We start from the raw sequence: 20,899 nt of genomic DNA, 5'->3' as shown, positions 1-20,899 counted from the left end.
AAACACATGAAGTCAAGCTACACCATCTACTGTTCAGACAATGCTAGTTTTTTAGTTTGGCTTACAAATCTGGGTGAATACTCAACAGAGAAACACCCACCTTCATCTTTCTATCTACCTGAGGAATTAAAGTCAAGTATTTATCCAGCTACGGCGCGAAAACATAACTTTCCCTTTGGTTTGATGTGAGGCAGGAGTCTGTTGTCTGTTCACTAAAAACAGTGACTGAAACAAATGTAGCTGATTATCAAGTGACGGAATTATAAAGCGAATGTGCCCTAAAACCTGAGCAATGATCTAAAGAGGCTAAAAAGTTGGTAGGTGTTTACATTAAACACGTTACCCAATAATTAATTTTATTAACATAATTTCTGACACTAACACATTGTAACCTAAATATGGTTTAGAACCATTCGTGGTGATTTTTCTTTTAAACTGAAATCTATTTCCCCAGCTTTAAACGGAGGTCATCAGAAAGATACAGTACATAAATTGGTTTCTACTTACTCCATGATGAGAGAGCATAGAGAGAGACCAGTAGGAGACTGCTGAGTGGAAACTTCATCATCTCACTCTGATTCACCACTGAATACCGGTGCTTATCTCAAGACAATCCTTCACATCTCTCTCTCACTCACACAGACACACTCCCATACACACAAATACATCACAAACACACCCTCTACTTCTTCCTTTCCATTAATATTTTCTAAAAGAATGATTTAAAATATGTTTCTATTTTGACTTATAGATAAAAGGATTGTAAGGATTGTCGGCTGCCCCTCAGCATAACCTGATTTTGTAAGTGGGTTTGTGTGCATTGTTGATAAAATGCATTGGTGATGTCCACGTAAAAAAATTATAAATACGGAAAAAACTAAATAAAGAAAATCATTGCGAAAGGATATATGTTTGCATTGCTTGCAATTTCCTGATTTTCTGCATAAATCAGTCATGAAATATGATCTGAGCTTCACCAAAGTCACAGATATCAGCAATAACCATATTTCTAAACCGATAAAACATAGCCATTAAACATAAACAGTGATAATGTAATAGGAATGTCAGCACTCAGCTTCTGATGTCACTAAACATCAGCTGGAGTCTAATCAATATAAGAAGGTTTGGTTTAGAGCTACTTAGAAATATAAAAACACTCAAACATTGTCAGTGTGCTCTTCATAACCAGCATCAGCTGATGGAAAAAAATCCCATGATTAAGACATGTTGATTTTCATGAAGCTGGAAAGGGTTACAGACAAATCTCATAGACTTCAGATATTCATTTGTCCCAAAATTAGACAGACTGTCTATAAATGGTGCTGTGGCTCAAGCAGTGGTATTGAAGTGGTAATCAGCCCCTGCTACCCCAACGCCATATAGCCGGCTAGCATGTGTGTCATCATCGAAGACATATTGGATCGGGCAAAACTGGGCTGATTTTTCCATTTGTGAACCAAAAATTTCAGAATTTATTTGATATCAAAGAGTTGATGATCTAAGGGTAAAACAAAAGAAAGTTTGTCTGCAGCTAATGAGAATCTCAAAACACGTGTGAGTCCCAGCGTAGGTTTGCATCAGATGAATTACATATATGGTGGAAATATTTGAAAGGAATCACAAACTTTCTATTATATTATCTGCACATTTAACTGTATTTAACTGTAGACAAAATGTTTAGACCATCAATTATTTAATACAAAAATGATGCAACTTCAATTTTATAATAGTGATGTGGTTTTAAAAGTGATTCCAGGACACGGAAGTGTCGGCTTGTTAACCAGCTAATTCACAAACCGTCATAGCCGATTTCTTTAAGCAGTTTATACAGCAGATTGAGCCCATTCTTGGCCGCTGCTTTATGTTCCCAGTGTGTTGATCGTACTCAAATCCAAGCACATTGTATTTCAATTTCCCATCCATGAGCTTCATGAGCACCGGACTAGTCTGGATTATTTTCATCACTTACTGTGAGCGTAGGTAAGATGTTTTTATACAGTGACGAAATGCTCACTGCCAATGAAAACACTTTCTACAGATATAATGTTAATATTCAGTGCTGCTGCAGAAAAAAGATGATAAATAACGCTGTTTCATTCAAGTCTTACAATAACAATATGAATAAAAGGTGCTTTCACAAATTCATTGAGCAACACAACCACACATCGTGTTGCATTTTTCTGGTAAACGGAAGAGGCCTTTGTGCTCTGTCGTGGACTATAGCATAACAGGAAGACCCTCAACCACAAAGTAGAGGCAGATTGTCTAACCTAACTGACAGCCCTTAGGCCTCCTTGTATGTGACATGCAGTGTCTGAAGAGATTCTGAGATAAAACCTTAGTGGTATTTACTCTAGTCAATCTTAGATCAGCAAGCACAGTTTGTACTCAGTTTACAGCACTGACACAAATGTTAAATGCTTCAGAACTGCAGAGTGATCAGCTATACTGAAGTTGAATTACAGTATTTATACATGCTTATGGAACCACATTGAATGACACCTTATTACATGCCATAAACTGGTATTTTAGCTGTTGTTATAATCTTTAAGTGTTGCAGAGTTTTTGACCTGTGAGAGTAAGAAATCACAAATGTTTGCTGCCATCTAGTGGCTGTCGCTTACAGCAGCCTCATTGCACTGTAGTGCAAAATGTCCAAAGGCAGAAAGTGGTTCAAGCAAGTAGGTATTCAATACATAGAAAAATGAGGAGCTAATTCCAACTGTACAGGAAACCATTAGGTTATTAGGAAGGAACTCTTAATATTAATAATAATTATATAATGACGATGATGATAAAATTATGTTTATAGAACACAATATATAGAAGAGGTGAATGCAAAGTGCTTTAAAACAAGAGAACAAGCAGTTATAAATAGGTTCTTCTCAAAACACCTTTGCCTCCTGTGTTGTCCAATGTATTAGGACAATAGCAGCATCATGAGCGAATAAGATATGTCTAGGATCTTGTGTCGACTTTTTTGTTTTAGGTGGACAAAGATACAAAAGATTCCAAAGATTTTTGGAAGATGTGCATCAATTAGATCACTATTTAGAACTTGGAAAGGATTAGAAATGTCAGTAGTTCATGCTTTTTTGAAAATGTTCTGAGGCAGCAACAGCTGATGACACATTCATCAGTGTTCTACAGAATCTACAGAATCACTCGATAAACACTGTTAACATGGACAGATCATGAGTAACTGCAGCCCTGGACCAAAACAGAGGAACAGCCCCCCCCCCCTACACCCTCTACAGAAATTATAGCCCCAAGCTGAGACACAAATCAAATACAAATGAAGCTGAAACACCAAATACCTTGGGAGTATTTTCTGTGTATATTCACTTCACACTCCCTGTTTTGTTAGAACTCTTGTCTTTTTTTCCCATTATTTTAGATCTTTGTTGATCATTTTGTTTGTCTTTTGTGTTTCTGTCTGTTTCGGGTGGTCTTTTGTTGTTGTGGTGGTGGTGGTTGTTTTTAGCCTCTTTTTGATCACTTATGTGTCTTCTTGGTCATCTGAGCTCTGACATGTTCAAAGGTGTATTATTTCATAGTAAGCCCCCCCCCCCCCCATCTCATGAACTACTGATTGTTCAGTTCCCAGATCATACCAGCAGAGGCCACACAACACCAATACTTAAATGGATGTATCACAAGGTGAAGTCTCCTTGCATTGTCTCTGAAAGACAAAGTTGGGACTTATCTTGAGTGTTTTTGTATTGTCTCTTTGTCATCAAGGTGTAAAAAACATGTGTGAGATGCATTCGTGCAGCCCAACATGTCCTTTAAAACATTCTTTCTGTGTTGATGTCCAACTATAGCTATAGAAAATGGTTTAATGAACGTATAACTATATTCTATAGGGTGGCAGACCTTCAGAGTATTGGCACTGGGTAAACAAGTCACAGAAAATGCAAAAATATCCCCACGCTGTTACACCTTTTGGTGGAGGGGCCTTGCCTTTCTTCCTAGAAGGTGCAGTTTTAGAAGTAACTTCTAGGCAGAATTTAATACAAGTGTTGTAATAATACCTGCATTGTTTTATTCTATTTATGGCGTATTTCTGTGGACCTGTTGTGTTAACAGTTTGAAAAAAGGCCAGCTGGTGTATTTCTGTTAAAGCTCAGTTAAACGTTTTGGGGAGCCCAGAGCGGTCATGTGCTCCTGACCAATAAATAGCAGCTGATTCAGTTAAAAGGACTGTTCTTCAATTTCTTTTATCTTACTGCACATTAAGCATCTAAAAGAAGCATACTATATATTTGATTTTAAATATTTGAGATAGAGTCATTGACGAAATGTGAAAGAAACGGCATTTTCCCTGATGGGTCAAATCACTAGGGGGCTGTATCACTAAGAAAATATAGTGTGAAGCAACTTTTTTTTTTTTTAATCGAAGGCTGGATTCGCAGGAAAGTTCACAAAAACCTTGGAGCGCCTTAAACTCTCGCAGCCCTGAAAACCTATGTGTGTCAACCAGTTTGAGCTGATTAAACTGAGATTTCCTTCGGGAACGTGCAGGAAAAGAGTAAACCATGGGAAAAGACGATTGTTTTAGCTCAGACGTCTCCTCGCAGAAGTTGAACCAATAGTTGAGATGCAACAGATGAACAATTTACTGACATTAAATTACTTATGACTATTTATTTGCTGGCCTGTATAGTCTATAATAAGTGTTATAAATCAGGTATCTGGCAAACAGCATGGGATACTAGACCGTATAAAATATTACAATTACTGAGCCTAAAAATATAAATAATAGAAAGAAATGCTGAGAAAATAAATGTTTCCTGTAGCTAACTTAAGCTACATTAAATGTGCTCCCTCCAACTAACTGATCCATTCCATCGTATTAGACAAGATGCCTTTCGCTTGTTTGTTTGAACAAATACATTTTTGTTATTTCTAAAATCTTACCATAGCACCAGACAGAGCAGACATTTTTCTCTATGTGACGCTCATCATTTAAGGTGTGATCAGCACATGGTCTCTAGAATAATAAAACACAATAATAGATACTAGAATAATAGAACACAATAATAGATATTAGAATAATAGAACACAATGGAACTCTATATGAATAAAATGATTCATTTAGCCAATCAAGTTCATTTCTTTTCAAAATCTGTCTATTCTATATCTTATACATATGTGGCACATATTTGCTAACCATATAATAATAATAACAATAACAATAACAACAAACTATGACTATAGTCTCAAGTTATATGCCCCATTCTAAACATTATTTAACATGTGAATATAAAAGCCACCATGTGAATTATCCGAAAGACTTGATGTGTTTGCATTAAATATATTCTCTCCCAGTTAACCTGTAAAAGCTGAGTAAAGAAATCTGGGGAAGTTAAAGAACAGAATTAATTAAAGTGAATTTGGATTTTTGTCTTTTCACAAAAACTGGCCCATATTGTCAGCAAATCCACTTTGGTACAATGCAGACGCAGGCTGCGGGTTTGGCAGCCAGTCGGCTGTCAGTGATCGGGAAATCTCGCAAACGCGCCGAGCTGATACCGGAAATGCATCTATGGTGTAAGCTGATGTACGTTTTTCTTACCGCCACGTGTGTGGAGGGTGAACAAACATTAGTAGGTTTAAGCTGCCTCTCGTCCTTTTCATATCAAACGTCCTCGGTTTAACGCTGTGGGAACACAATGAAGCTATTGTGACAAGACCAGCATCTTCCCCAGGTGAGTCTCTTGGTCCCGTTCCAGCATAATGTTAGCTAACATTAACACTACGGTTAAATATGGCTGTCGTTTTAGGCTAATGTTAGCGCCATTACGGTTGTAATGAAATAACATTTAATTCATCGGGTAGGAAAGAATTAGTGCCGTTGTTGTTATTTAGATGTAGCCTGGGGGACTAGACAGGACTGCAGCTCGTGTTGGTCCCCGACTTTGACTGACGGACGGACGGACGGACTGACCACACTGCAAATGTGGATGCCGCCAAAGTCACTGAGCTACCGTTAGGTTTCCTCATTAGTGAACGTGTTTAGCTAAACCGGCCTCAACTAGTAGCTACAGTGGTTTTGAAGTTCGCACCCGAATAAAGGTTCGTCCTTTGCTAGTTATTGTGCACGTGATGTACTCGCTGCACTGCTTAACACGCAGTTTCCTTATAAATGTGTATATATATATATGAAGGAATATATATGTCGAAACTCCTTGTTTGAACCTTGCAGTCAGCGATGTCTTTGGTTCTTAGTCTCATTAGTCAATGAAACAGTTAAACAGTTTACTTAACTCTTCTGCACTACATCTGTTTGACTTATGTACGTAATATTTATTGTGATATTTCATTTTGTCCTCATTGTATAGCTGCATGGTCCCTGCCACCCTAGATTATTGAAGGGGCTGCTAATCTCCTGTGAATCAGCAGTGATCAGGAGCTGTGATTCCACCTTATAGTCAAATGATAATGTTTTTATGTCAGAGACTCAAATCAAGCCGTCTTCTGTGAGTGTGTGTCCTCCGCATTTGTGTACTTCTCCTTTCTCCTCTCAACATGAAATACACAGTGAACGTTCTAACGTTAATGTTTCTGTGTGCAAACATCCATAAAGAGCGGCTGGTTTTGATGCAGGCTGAAATGTGTTGCCTATGAAGGCAAATGTGCTGGTGACCTCCCACCTCGGAGATGAGTAAACCTTTTTCCTGCTGTATTAGCCTTAAGTTAGCCTTAATTAAGGCTGATGATAGTGAAGCACTCAGTTCATTTGCTCTTTTCCCGACCAGTTGTGAAAATCCAAATGGCATGTTTAGAACTTATGGATGAGCTTGTCGGTGCTATTGTTTCTAAGCTTCCATACAAGTTGAAAGAGAAGTGGAGGAATGTGGCTTATGACATGTGAGGAGAATTATTGATTTCCTCGAGCAAAGGCACACGCTTCAGGTGTCTGAAACCGGGACATACGAGTAAACTCTGTCAGGAGAAGGTAAACTGCCAGATTTGCTCGAGGACGCAATCCAGATTGCTGCTTATTAAAGTCGAGGAAAACACAACTGTTAAGGAAAGCTAGTCTGTAGATGGTCATGAACGGACAGCGGATTTGTAAACACCAGATATAATCAGTATTTGTATGCTGGGACCGGGAACAGTGAGGGCATTCTTACCATAGTTACTGTCCGTGTGAAGGCAAAAAAGGGCAACAAAGTAGTTGCTTCGTATGCAGCCTTGGATCCTGACAGCAAAGCCACGTTTTGCACAGATAAACTTGTCGATGAGGTGAATCTACATGGGGAACAGGGTTAACCTTCTCCTTACAGCTACAAGGCCAACAAGTTTGATAGAGCCATAACCAAGGTCTGTCAGAATGAGACGGGGTTAAAGACTGTTCTGCTACGGTGTATCAAGTGCTGGTGACCTCTGACACCGGAAGAAAGAAGACCATAGGAAGGTTTGTAAATTAGCATAGTTTGTTTCTAAGTTAATTGGTAATTGTTTCCAATATTAAGTTAGTAATTGTTTCTAATATTGGAGCACAATTAGGGCCCGGGTATGTATGAGCCAACCAGGGTTTCCTTTATTTTTGTTTATGTTGTGTATTGTAAGGTTAGTTAGATTAACGTGTCTTTGTGTGTGTGTTTATATAATTGTACCGATGACGTCTTCAGTGACATCACATGGCTGCCTTTGAGTTTGTCTAACCAGTTGTTACGGAAACAATGTTTCGTTGACCGTTTGGGGAGCGAAGGTACGGACTACTAGTTAGCAGTGGAGAGCAACAAGGTAGCAGTGGACAGTTGAATGTGTAGCTGTGGAGGTACGGTGTTTGTTCTGTGGAATTATTTCAGATACGTTGTCTGTGAAATGACTTTGTTATTCGCTTAATCGGAATGTGGAACTCAATAAATGTTCAGCTTTTGTCATACAAGGTACTCTGGGGTGGATAATTTTTGAGCCACCGGACACAAGTAAGCCTGCCTCTACACCCATGTTTTACATGTTTGTCTCAATGATGTGGAAGATGACTTCCACACACAATAATGCAGAAGAAGGACATGGAAACGCCTAGAAATTAGTGAGAAAATGACCATAACGTTATTCTCTCTTCCATCAAATGATGAGCCTCCTACAGGGATATTTCTCCTTCTTTTCTTTGCATGAGTGGTCTACGTTTGAAAAAACTTTTTTTAGTAAATATTTCTGTTCTGCTGCCAGTATTATTCAGTGAGTCTGTGTCTTGGGAAGATTCCACCACATAAAGATAAAAGTTGGAACATTATTTCTGGAAACAATTTGACAAATGTTGCTCACTGTAACTTTATGGTGCTTAACTAGAAAGCTTTGATCTGCACTGAAGGGGAATCAATCCTCTGTCCTCACCTTAAATCAGAGTTTAGCCATAGTTACCAAAATAGTAAAAGAAGCAATTAGATATTATTACCTCTGAATTTCATGGTTTATATGTTAATAAAATACAATGAAGCCTGTATTGATATAAACTCTAGAGAATGTCAGGAGGATCAGGTCCTGACATTTTCTACTTTGGACAAGTAAGTTTTGACTATTGGGCAAGCCAAACATCTCAGCTACTTGTGTGAAGGACACGTGGTCCTAAAAGAGTTTAATGTCAAGCTTTGCCAGCAGTTTTTTCTTGTAGCTTAAGTTTTTAATTTTAAATGATCTGGACTGTGATTGTGATCTTTCACAGCCAACAACTATTGTTTACATCACAGTTGGTGACAAAATAACAGTAGACTAGTTGCAGTTGACTTCTAGGATTAAGAATGGGCTGATGTATTTTAAATAGTTTTAATCAGAATCCTAGTAAAGGCACATTCCTGTTGAAACAGGGGACCCAGGAAGGACATATGTGATCTGTTAGATGTATTTTGAGCCCTGACCTTTGATGGTCTTTTGGACGGGCTTTACGAGTCTTTCAGTGGACCCATGGGCCACATCACTGCCATTTGTTTGACTGGTTCCTAATAAAGATTTGGTTTCTGTCCACAAACACTGCACAAAGGACAGTGTGGTAGTAATTCTGTTGGTTTACCACATGCTGATTTCCTGTTATTTGTTTTCATAGGAATAAAGCCATATCTGTAGACTTTTGAAGCAGCAGGCAGCCAGTTGTAAACATCTCAGACCATCAGCGCTCTTTCCACTCCCATCCAGTTGATTACTTTCTTTCATAAGATGTTTGATTAAATGAAACACAAACAAATCTTTATGACCTGCATGTCCACATCAGTTCAGTCGTGTATATGATTTACTAGCGCATTGTAATTAGTTTTGTTCTGCTGCCTAAAACATGATTTCCAGTTAGTCTGTAATGACCTTTGTCAAGGCTGATTAACGGGTGGACAAGCTCAGCAAATTGTGTCCTTCCTCTCTGAGAGAAAAGAACTAGCGTTGGTTTCAACGATGGTGACGTATACAAAACCTGTGAGTCATGGAAAATGAAACAAGTCACCGAGAAGGATGCGGACACAGCTGTATAGTTGTATCGATGGAGGGGGTTATGCTGATTAGCATGTTTAAGGAAGTAGCCTTAAAACTTTATTTCCGACAAGTGAAAGTCAGCAGTCAAGCAAGTAAAAATTCAGGCCACATCTGTCTCTGCAGCTGGACTTTTGACTAAATCTGTATTGCACAAGGTAAGGTGTCATGAGCTCTATTTTAGGAAGGAGTGCAGACTCCTAAAATAGGTAAAATATGTGTCTCTAGCTGTGTCGAGCATAGAGCACTTGATTATGTGATTGTTTTAAAACCCTTTCAGTCCTTTGTCTCTTTGATTTTCTGTTCATGGAATGTATTGCAGTATTTGTATACACACAGGGAGTGTACTGTGTGATTCTAACTAATGTACACATTAAAACAGGATGGGCTATGTTCCAAGCTCCAGGGTGCTGCTTCCAGTACCAAAACCTCAATGGAAACTCCTTAAAATAGCACTTAGTCATGCCATTTTCTTGTACGTGTGTATTCTGCTTTCCCCTGTTGCCTATAAAAAGTGAACTACTATAATTTAGTTCACCTTACTAATCAATTTAGTTTTTATTGTATTCATATAATTCAGTGCCGCATAGCAAATGTACCCAGAAAAGTATCACACCCCTGGTCTCTAGAACTTCCCTGTGGGCTGGTTTATTTGATCAGCCTCCCAGAGCCTCTTGCCAGGATGTAAGTGGATTCCTTCATCATTAGGTAGTAAAAAACCTTGGTGGAAGACTGTGTAGAAAAACAAACCCCAAGTTCAGTAGTGTGACAGATGTGGCTGAACCTGCGTCTCTCCTGCTGCCCTTACAGTTTTACAAGAACCTCCCATATCAGGATGAAGGGCCAAACGGATGCTCCTCGGGACAAGTAAGTTCAAATCAGATACTAACAAGAAAGTCACATATCTCTTTTCACCCTCAAAATGTTTCTCTGATTTTTTTGCTATTTACCACAGCTGTGTAATTTTTAACGTTGTGTTAGAGACAGTCATGTTACAATTTAAGTTACTTTTCTCCACTAACATCCATCAGCTTTGCAAATTGCTCTTCTGTGTAAACTCTAAACTCTTAAAATAACCCAATTTGTTCCTCATGGCAGGGGCTGCTTGGTGGGAATCAGTTTCTTCTTTCTGGGCCTGGGAACCTTACTACCATGGAACTTCTTCATGACTGCCTCATTGGTACAACGCAGCTGACACATATCTCTTTTTTTTTTCCCCCCCAGTCTGGTGGACATAAGCCTGTCTTTCAAATGACAGTGAAGAAATCACTGATTGACCAATGATTGTTGTTACAATTCCAAACCCGTGGAAGTATTTGTGTATATGATAGATTGGATTACGTAAAGTGGCATTAGGGAGCAATGTGACTGACAAATGTTCTTCCTCTTATGCTCTCTGGGTGTAGGATTTTTAAAATGTCATGACCTGTAGGGGCCCACAAGTCACCATAGGCTTATCATGTGACTTTGGGAAACTATGTGGGTCAGTGCATGAAGCCTCATTTCACATAACCTGTTACCTGCCTTTCTGGTGCCTTAGAGAGAGCTGCATACTGATTAAAGTTAAAGCTAGAGGAAAATGACCAAATGACAACAAATGTAGGTCTCAAATGTAAAAGATCAGCATTTTTAGAGAACTCTTACATATTATCTTCACTACAGTTCTTTGTATGTGTGCTGTAATCAGCCTAATCAGATATGTGGCTTTATCTTGTGTGTAATTATTAACAGTTGAACCCTGATAAGTTAAGTCATCTTCACATATGAACTCTTGACAGTGTCAGGAAACGTCATTTACCAACATTGTACAGAGTCTGTTTAGACATGTAGCACACGGTGGGAGACAGTCCAAAGGGTTCTCACTGGAAATTTCTGCTTGATTTAGATGAGGTGTCAGCGCATTGGAGTAGTGCATTAAAAAAAAACTGATGTAATCGTCATCAACACGCTCATTCACTCAGTCACAGCAACGTGCTTCATGCACTTTCTCTAGCACATTATACGGACTCCTGATAAAATCCTAAGAATTTCAGGATTCCTGTGCATGTGTAAAAGAGGCTTTATAGATTGTAAGAGTAATAATGAGTAAAAGGGACCTAAAGGAGTTAATTACTATACAGATTTGAGTTATATTATTGATGCTTAATATTATGTCCAATTTAAATGTAAGACACGATATATGTGCTTCTATCTTGGGGAAAGAATGCAGGATAATTTGACAGTGGGAATCTAATGTCTATCTCGTTTTCTCTGGATTTGCAGTATTTCCAAGGACGCCTAAACACGACAGAATGGAGCAATGGCACAATGGCGGTACGCAAAGAGTATCACTTCAACAACTGGATGACCCTGTTATCCCAGCTCCCCTTGCTGCTGTTCACCCTGCTCAACTCATTCCTCTACCAGAGGTCAGGGACTGGGTTCTTGTTGATGGGCAGTGTGTCAAAGCTGTTTGGAAGTTTAGGTTTTTTTTATTCCTAGACATGATGTGTTTGCACTTTATGAATTCTACATCAAAACCTTCTCTGCTTTGATGTGAAACTCATTCTGTTGTTGTTGTTTTTTTTTTTTAGGATTTCAGAGGCAATGCGCATCGCAGGAAGCCTCGTTTTTATTCTGCTGCTCTTCATCCTCACAGCAGTGCTGGTCAAAGTGCCAATGGAGGAAGATCGTTTCTTCTCTGTTACCATGGCTACAATCTGGTTCATCAACTGTAAGTCACTTTGAGTATTAGCCAGAATGAATGAGTGGATCTGCATACCGCACAAGAGTGCAGCGTAATGAAATGACTCTTGCTCTGCCTAGCATTCGGTGCCGTACTGCAGGGCAGTCTGTTCGGCTTGGTGGGTCTGCTGCCTCAGAAGTACAGCACCGTCTTCATGAGCGGCCAGGGCCTCGCCGGGACCTTTGCTGCTGTTGCTATGTTGGTAGCCATAGCCAGTAAGCCATCCACATACACCACTGAGTGCCAAAGCCCCCATTGCTTAGCAACAGGACATTCAAAAAAAGTGTATAACCAGTCAAATCAGCAGGACTCCACACAACATGCTGTATTATGTGTCAAAGCACTGCTCATGTTAACTGTGAACAGTGCCTTCCTTCATCTAATTTCTTCAGAAATTCCTCACTAACTATTTTTTTGTACATGTTTGTCATTCAGGTGATGCAGACTCGGAGACGGCAGCATTGGGTTACTTCGTCACACCATGTGTGGGAACACTGGTCACACTCTTTAGCTACCTGCTTCTGCCACGTCTGGTGAGTTGGCTCATAGTTCTGCGTGACTACACTACTCACAGTCCACTCAGCCTCACCTTAACTAACTATAGTATCTCTATCAGACTTGACCCCTGAACACTGACTCCACATTGTGCTGACAGTGTGGAGTGATAATTGGATTAGTAAAAAATGGGCTTTGCATAACAGGAAAACATTTCAGCAAAAAATAAAATTGTATAACACAGCAAAGTTAGCTCATTGTCAAGTCTGCAAATGTGTTTGCAGGTAGAGAACTTATGTTTGTTGTATTCCAGCTATATAGTCTAATTTGTGCACTTTTGGTGTTTGCATACAGGAGTTTGCTCAGTTTTACCTGAATAAAAGCATCAAGTATGAAGCAAGCACCACAGAGGAGCCGTTGACAGGTGGGGACTCTATGTGAATCACTGTCACTTGTCTCTGCGAGGGCCCGGCCATTCCATGCTGTGAACTTTATTTTGTGCAGCCTCTTAAAAGGTTTTATTCGAAACCGATCCATCAACAATTTGTCTGACAGTCTGTTTGCGTTTCCACTCAGTTAGCAATAGTGTCCTCCAGTTGGTTTGAATCAGATCAATTCAGTGGAACATTATCTCATTAAGGCAGTTGACCCTATTTATCAAGTCAGAGTCTTGGCAGCACCCAGACAAAGACAGTCTGTTAGACTCCCACAGGGCCACACAGTCTCCCTTGCTTCCATGAATGCTAATCAGAAGTGCACTTACTTCATTACTTCACTAAACCGGATGTCATAGAAGTTTTTAAATGTGTAGATGGAACAGTGAGTAATTATGACTTTGTTTAATTTCAGAGAGCAGCACAGTGGTGAACGGTAAGCTGAACGGCCACGCTAACAGCTCCGTGACCAGGAGCAGTGATCTGGCTGATGAGGTCGAGGTGGAGTCCAGTTTAGATGGGACCAATCAGGCCTTCTTGTCACTGGAGCAGGGTGAGACGGGACAAGCCAAGGCCTCTGTCATGGAGGTCTTCAAAAAGGTAGGACCCCCACCGTCAAAAGATGAAATGTTCTGCCATGTGTCAGATATTATAAAACATGAAGTAATTCACTCCTGCCATGTGTATCCTGTTTGAAATCTTTTTTTAGATCTGGGTCATGGCATTTTGTGTGACATTCGTGTTCACGGTCACTCTGTCTGTGTTTCCTGCTGTCACCGCTGATGTCAGCACAGCATTCCCAGGAAAATGGGGTACGATCAAGCCTCAATCAGTCTACTTTTATTTTACATTGATCCCTACTGCACTCAACATACACTTAGTGGATATCTATATAATCATGACAAAAAGTATTTAGACCCCAGATTGTAAATGTCTTTTAAAATAGGGGGAGGAATGCAGTTATTTGCTGTGACTTATGAACTGTCATCAGTTCTCTCGACAGCTATTCTGTGGGGTTCATGCTTTGTTTGGACCACTCAAGGATGTTCTTTGGATTCTGCTCTGAATTATGTTCACATCTAAAGATAGACTGTCTTCCCCCCCCCAGTTTCAGGTTTCATTTTATTTAAAATTTTTTTTCTTTTTTTTGGGAAAATGTCTCTCTGTTTATCTTTCTCAGCTCTGATCAGTTGTCTTGTCCCTGCTGCTAAGCTCCTTCCCCTTCCCCATAGCATGATGCTGCCACAACCATGCATCACTGTAAGGATGGCAGTGTGTAGTTTTACATGGTATTTAGAAATCTCAATATTTTTGCATGAGACCACAGAATCTTATGTCCTACTGATCTCAGAGTTCTTTAAATGCGGTTTTGAAAATTCTCCTGGCTTCTGTCTAATCACTACCATAAATGGCTAATTAACGTAGAGTTACTAACAGTTTGTTCTTCTGCCAGGTTCCGAGAGGGAGACTATACAAAGGCTCCCCCTTCATTGAAAACACTGACAAAATGTGTAAATGTGCAAATGGAAAATGGTGCGATAACATTCTGATGTGATTGTAACATTGTCCTGTCTAAAAGTGTCCTGCTTTGCATTCGTTCATCAGAGCGCTTCTTTATCTCCGTGTGCTGCTTCTTGACGTTCAACATCCATGACTGGATCGGTCGCACCATCACCACAGTAATATGTTGGGTGAGCGTTTGAAATATTAGTTTTGCATAGTTAACATTTTTATGCTACATCCACTTTATTGCATCTAAAATGTTGTTAAAAGTTCCAGTGTTGCCTGATGGTTTTTGGCTCATGCTTGTTTGTTTGTTTGTTTATTATCTGTTTGAGAGAATGATGACATCCAAGCTCCATTTTCCCGTCTTTCTGTATTGCACTATAAACGTCCTTTTTATGACTCAAATGTCAAGCTGGTCGGGATGGGCAGTACCAACGTTTTTGCTTTTGATATCACACCATTAGTTTATGGTACTTTTTCATAGATGCCGACACTATACCAGGAAAATCTCATTATTGCAGTGTTCATTAAATATGTTGTTGCAAGGGCAATATGAGAATGAATAAAACTCATGAACATAAATACTTGAAAGAAATGCTACAAAATCATTAAATTTCTTAAATTGAAAGAACATAGTGCTCAAAAACCTGTTTTTAAACCTCTAAAATATATCACAACATAATCACTAGCAGCATCATCATCCTCCTCAACATCAGCACTAACATCGTCCTCCTCAATTACAAAATGCAGAATCATAATTTCCTTTTTCTTGTTTTTTACACTGAAAGAGACATTGGAGGGATTGCTGCTATTGCTTGCCGACAATCATTTCCTCTCATAGATCCTTAATTTCCGTAGCCTTTTTATGCCCCTACCTGAACAAACACTGGTGGTCGAGCTGAGGAGTAACTTTGAGTTGTCTGAGTTACCTGAGCTGTCTGCTCTCTCTCTGCTGCAGACAGGGTCACTTGGCTGAGCTCTGCCCTCGCTCAGACTCTGAGAAGAAGCTGCTCCACAAGCTTTATTTCTTTTATTCTATAATCTCAGTGGCGTCTTGATAATTCATATCCAGTGATATCGGAAAACAAATATTTTTTAATTTATAATTAGAAAAGCTAATTTCTTTATTGTCCCAGGTACCAAATCTTTGTGTATCTTTAATTTCTAGCCCAACTTGCAAATGCTTTAACGCACGTTTCATAAATCTGTGTATTTTTGTAATCGATTACATGGACACGTCACCCCACCCCTATAGCTAATACAAACAAACAGCACAGTATTACGATAAGCATCATCAAATACTTGATAAACTCAGACTATATGGCCAAATTCACTACAGTACCCTATAATCGAATTTAAATAACTTCATTTAGATTTAAGTTATATCATAACCGATCTGCTCTGTCAAATATTATTGGCCCATTCTGGACCTATGTGCTGGTATTGTACAAATTTAATATATATATTAAATTGTTATAAATAACTAAATTAGACATTGCTGTTTATTTTGAAATACGATGCATTTTTGTATAACAATCAATTCAGAAACTGGAATTGAATGTCTTTTATTTGGCTAATCGATCCAAAACTGGTGAAAGGAATGTCGCCATGGTTAAACCGGTGGAATAATCTTTGACTGATAAAATGTTTGTTCCTGCATTTATTGTCAAACTGAAAACCCTACTGTCATTTGTCCTTCACTGGGACACTGATAATAACTTAGTAACCTTTTTGTAGATGGCTGGTGGAATTTTGCTTTTCGCTTTTGTAGCTTTTCCTTTATCTCAAACCACATTCTTGGAGTTTTTGTAGAACCAATGGTTCTGTCTCTCCCACACAACTTGAGATTCTCAGCTTCCACGCCTAAGCATCAAAATCCCTTCTGTGGTACATAATACCAGGCATTCTACTGTAACTAGTTTCTCTCTGCACCCCCACTGGGTAATAAAGTACATCATTTCTTTTGGTAGGTTCAGGAATGTTTGTGGCTTAAACTGTAAACACAACAACAGACAAGTGACTATGTTCCCTGAGGGTTGTTGGGGTAAATTTATCAAAGTTCTAATTTGTTTTCCATGCCTCACTCCCACATGTGAACTCATCCTTCCCGTCTCCTTTGCAGCCTCGTAAAGAGTCTCGTCTGTTCCCAGCACTGGTCGTCTCCAGGGTTGTGTTCATCCCCCTGCTGATGCTCTGTAACATCAAGCCTCGCTCTTACCTCCCGGTCTACTTCTCCCATGATGCTGTTTTCACAGCCATCATGGCTCTTTTTTCTGTGTCCAGTGGCTACTTTGTCTGCCTGTCCATGTCCTACGCACCACAGTGAGTACAAACAAAAGTTTCCATCTTTTGGTTGCAGTTGGCACGTTCAACGTGTTACTGCAGTTCTGCTCACTGTTATCTTAACTTACTCCTTTTCTGTGGATACTTTCATACAAACCCCCTTGTCTAAAATGTACAATTACAACATATCAAATGTTAAAACTGAGAAAATGTGTGTGGGGTATTTTTTTGTTGTTTTTTTTAAATCTCATTTTGAGTTTGATGCAAGAAACACGTGTGGAAAAAGTTGGTAACAAAAAACTGGAAAAGTTGCATAATGACAAATCACCTGGTGCGAGATCTCCCAACTAACGAGGTTCCACAATTAATGCACATCTGTAAAGGCGCTATTAATCTCTGATGCCGATGCCAGTATCAGGGGAAAAAAAACCTCTCTTATACTGCACTCAATAGCCCATCAGCCTCTACAGGTAGGCGGAGGTGGAAACATGTCTCTGGTTTGGAGTTGTTTAAAGATTACTGACATCCTTAGGTCATGTTATTCATTCCACCACATCTGTATTGATAAAGTCTTTCTGTATGTGACATCACAGTTCAACAGGGCATCTTCCACAGTGTTCATACAACAGCTCGATCAACTCCTCTAAACCGTTTCAGCTGTTTCACTTTAAGATAAAATCTACATTAACAATTTCCCTGAAATTAATCAGTGGGATAGGTTTTAAAAGAATGAAAACAAATGTGTGGGCTGCCCTCAAGTAAACTTTAACCAGAACTTGCTCAGTTTTAAGATGAGCTAAATGGTAAATCCCAAACAGCACATTCTACAAGCTCGCTGTGATTAATGCAGTGATGGAGGTCAGGTTGTAGCGCATTATATGCTGCATAACGCAAGTAATGCCCCAAACTGTTGAAGTCTATTAAATTGTTATAAAACTGCTATATTAAACAAGAATAGGAAAAGTCATATATAATTTTTTATGAGTTTTAACAGTTGATTTGATCCAAATGATTTAGTAATCATTGTATTCTTTTTTTTTATTTTACACAGTCTCAGATCTAAGAATGTTGTTTTGTGAAAGCGTGTGTTTATTTGTGGAGTTACTGTGGAGCTCAGAGAGTTTCTGCTCACGTTCCAGGAAGCTTCAGCGAGGTTTGATAGTGAGCTGCTAAATGATCCACACTATGCTTTATCCAAACGTATTTTCCTTTGTTACCCTCAAAATCACTCGTTGTTCCCACTGGATCACCATGACAACAAAGCTTGGACAAAATAAGAATTAAGGCAGTTGCATGTAGATTTTGCCATCACTGATCTTATGTAAGTTTTAGGTCGGAGGAAGTTGATTTCCACATTATCCCAAAGCAGAATGGTTTTTCTATTTGCTGCACATTTTATGGACAATGATTATTATAACAAAATGATTAGTTTGCTCCTTGAATAAATACTGATGTCACCTGCTCTTTTATCAGGCTAGTGGAGGCCAAGGATAAAGAAACTGCAGGAGCCCTGATGACCTTCTTCTTGGCCCTCGGTCTGTCCATAGGAGCAGCTCTGTCCTTCCCCCTAAGAGCTCTTGTCTAGTCTCTCACACATACACATACAGTGATGCTTCACTGAAAGATGATAACTAGTTTATAATCAGTTGTTCCCTCATATTCAACCTCAGTTTGTTTTCCCCCTTTGGCATGGTGTTTTTTTTCTGCGACTGTTACTGAAGTATTTTGGTCCTAAATTACATAAGATTCACTTTTGGAGACTGAATAAGGGAAATGTTGTATGTTATTCGGCCTGAGTGCTGGCTGCCAACCTGAAGAAACAACTGTACTAGGAGAATATCTATACACAGAATTCATAAAGTTGGACCCGTTATATTGACTGGCATGTTTTTACAGTTTTAGTATGTATTTTTATGTTTAGTTTACATTTTGGGAAGGTAATTTTAATGCACTATGTTAAGGGAAATGAATTTAGAGAAATGAATTTGGTCAGAAGATATGTATCCTAGAAGCTGTTGTTGTTGACACAGTTTGTGACCTTTTTCTTTAAGAAAATAGGAATATTTGGTATTTTCTACTGAAATCACATCGTATTACAAAGATGGAAAACTGAAACCATCTGTGTTGCTTTCCCGATGCATAGTACTTGACTTGCTTTTTTTGTTTTTATCAGGTTAAAGTTGTGGATGGTGCCTGGTAATTGTTTTGATATTACGGTCGAGGTTTTAAGGAAGCTGTGGTGATGTCAAAAGGTGACGTGCAAACACTGCACACTAACCATTGGTTGCTTTTGCTTTTTTTTCCCCCCACCAGTCTATTTCTCAGCCTATTCTTTAGGCTAGAACACCATTGATTCATTGACCATTGATTCTTTTCCCATGTGACATCATCACAGCTTCATGTGGTGTTGGCATGACAACCAGGCGGCACTATATTTGCAGTGGCAAATGAAATACCTGGTACCAAAAGAGATTAAAGTTGAACTAGTACTATTGAATGGAAAAAAGGGTTTCAAACTATAAAAACTGTTACTAATTAAAGATCAACGATCGGCCTGTTGCCCGTGGATCAGCGTAATGTTGTGGCAAACAGTCGCTGAGCAGCTACGTTGTCAGAAATCTAATGGAAATGAGAGATAAAGTTGGTAGTCAAAAGGGACCACGGGATACTAATGGAAATTCTCGGGCTTGTAGTTCACAATAATCCCTCGCGTGCATCGCCACAACTGTGGTTTGTAAGCATCTTTTTTAGTTGCTCGTCAAATCCCCATTTTCCTGAATCCACCTGCAGAACTAGGTTTTCTCTTACCCCAGCATCAAAGTCACCACTGCCATCTGCTGGTCCTGCAGCGCTAAACATGAAGGCTGTTCTGTGACTGTCAGGACACGGCTGTGCTACCGAATAACAGGAAGTAGCTGGTGAAACTTTGTGGCGACGCACCACAGTTAGGATCACAACATTCTGTTGATGTAACACCGAGCAGGCAGATTCTGAAGCGATAACGAAACTTCAGGATTCAAACATGCCTGGATTTAGTCCCCCCCAGCTTTTAAATCTTGTCTGGAGAACAACTGGCAGCTAATGTTTGATCAAATGTACAAGTATTGTGACAGACTTGTTACTATGTGCCACTGAGAACACTCGAATCACATGTGACTAATAAATGTTATGGAAAAGGAAATAAAATGGCACCGCAAATGCTGACTTCTGTTAAGTGGGGATATTTATACCCAACTTAGGTAAAACAGATTTGAATTTTATTTTTATTTTTTTAGACCTCACCAATGTGCCAATTTAAATTTTGTAACTTATTTTCCCACTGTAGTGTGAAGATCTGCAGTAGAAATATTAACTTATTTCTACAGATCCAAATGTTTCTTTTCCATTGTACTTTGTGTCATTTACAATCTATACATAATTTGAAAATGTACTTTTCTTCAAGTGCAAATTAAGCCTTTATTTTTTTTTTTGTCATACATTGATAACTCATACTGTACATTAAACAAAATGTAAATGCAGAAAATCTTCTGTTTCACAGGGCTTGAAAGATACAGAGCAATTTTATTATCCCTGCAAGATGACGTGAACTCAAACTGTAACTGGTTATTGAACATTCCGTTCTACTTCTGTTTTTGTATAAAGTATTATAGTGTGAATAGATGAGTGCTGTAGTTGGACTTCGGTTGTAATCTGCCTTAATAACAAAAGACATGTCAGCATGAAGCAGCGGGGACTCCGTCAACCTTAGCACTCTGTCACCAGAATTGTTTTGCATTACTGCGTTTCAAAGCAAAACCCACGTCATTCTGTTTTCTCTGATGTGGCGCAACCACAGAATGAATCCTCTGCTACAAAGGGATTCATTTCAAGTTCAACAAAAACGAAGCTCTTAACCCTCTCATGAGTCAAAGCAAAGGGAATTCTTGCCTCTGTGCATGTTCTTCTATTTGTATAGACTTGGCTTTGAATAAATGGATGATTGTGA

The 20,899-nt window shown here is 39.1% G+C and overlaps 2 protein-coding genes across 9 annotated transcripts in view; one reads left to right on the top strand and one right to left on the bottom strand.

Moving 5' to 3' along the window:
• Nucleotides 1–5,718, bottom strand: part of LOC137138314 (uncharacterized) — a 23,889-nt gene extending 18,171 nt beyond the window's left edge. For 2 of the 4 annotated variants that reach the window (XM_067525385.1, XM_067525386.1), the window contains exon 1: nucleotides 508–619. In XM_067525385.1, coding sequence (XP_067381486.1) covers nucleotides 508–568 — 61 coding nt within the window. In that variant the 5' untranslated portion in view covers nucleotides 569–619. Of the gene's footprint in view, nucleotides 1–507; nucleotides 620–4,920; nucleotides 4,994–5,578 lie in introns of those variants that run through there. The other 2 variants (XM_067525390.1, XM_067525391.1) reach the window with 2 other exon arrangements.
• On the top strand, nucleotides 5,572–20,899 carry LOC137138312 (equilibrative nucleoside transporter 2-like). Of its 5 annotated transcripts, none has more exons than XM_067525379.1 (13): nucleotides 5,572–5,711; nucleotides 10,282–10,338; nucleotides 10,570–10,651; nucleotides 11,734–11,879; nucleotides 12,045–12,184; nucleotides 12,277–12,411; nucleotides 12,632–12,729; nucleotides 13,046–13,115; nucleotides 13,541–13,725; nucleotides 13,835–13,937; nucleotides 14,731–14,816; nucleotides 16,754–16,953; nucleotides 18,388–20,899. In XM_067525379.1, the coding sequence occupies exons 2-13, from the start codon at nucleotides 10,307–10,309 to the stop codon at nucleotides 18,497–18,499; spliced, it is 1,389 nt and encodes a 462-aa protein (XP_067381480.1). In that variant the 5' UTR covers nucleotides 5,572–5,711; nucleotides 10,282–10,306; the 3' UTR covers nucleotides 18,500–20,899. The 5 variants fall into 5 exon arrangements, with proteins under 5 accessions (XP_067381480.1, XP_067381481.1, XP_067381483.1 ...); XM_067525380.1 differs by lacking the exon at nucleotides 5,572–5,711 and adding an exon at nucleotides 5,943–6,078; XM_067525382.1 differs by lacking the exon at nucleotides 5,572–5,711 and adding an exon at nucleotides 6,891–7,423.

The sequence above is a fragment of the Channa argus genome, chromosome 12 (assembly GCF_033026475.1).
Source record: "Channa argus isolate prfri chromosome 12, Channa argus male v1.0, whole genome shotgun sequence".
NCBI classification, from domain to species: Eukaryota; Metazoa; Chordata; class Actinopteri; order Anabantiformes; family Channidae; genus Channa; species Channa argus.
This window is presented reverse-complemented; position numbering and strand designations above follow the sequence as displayed.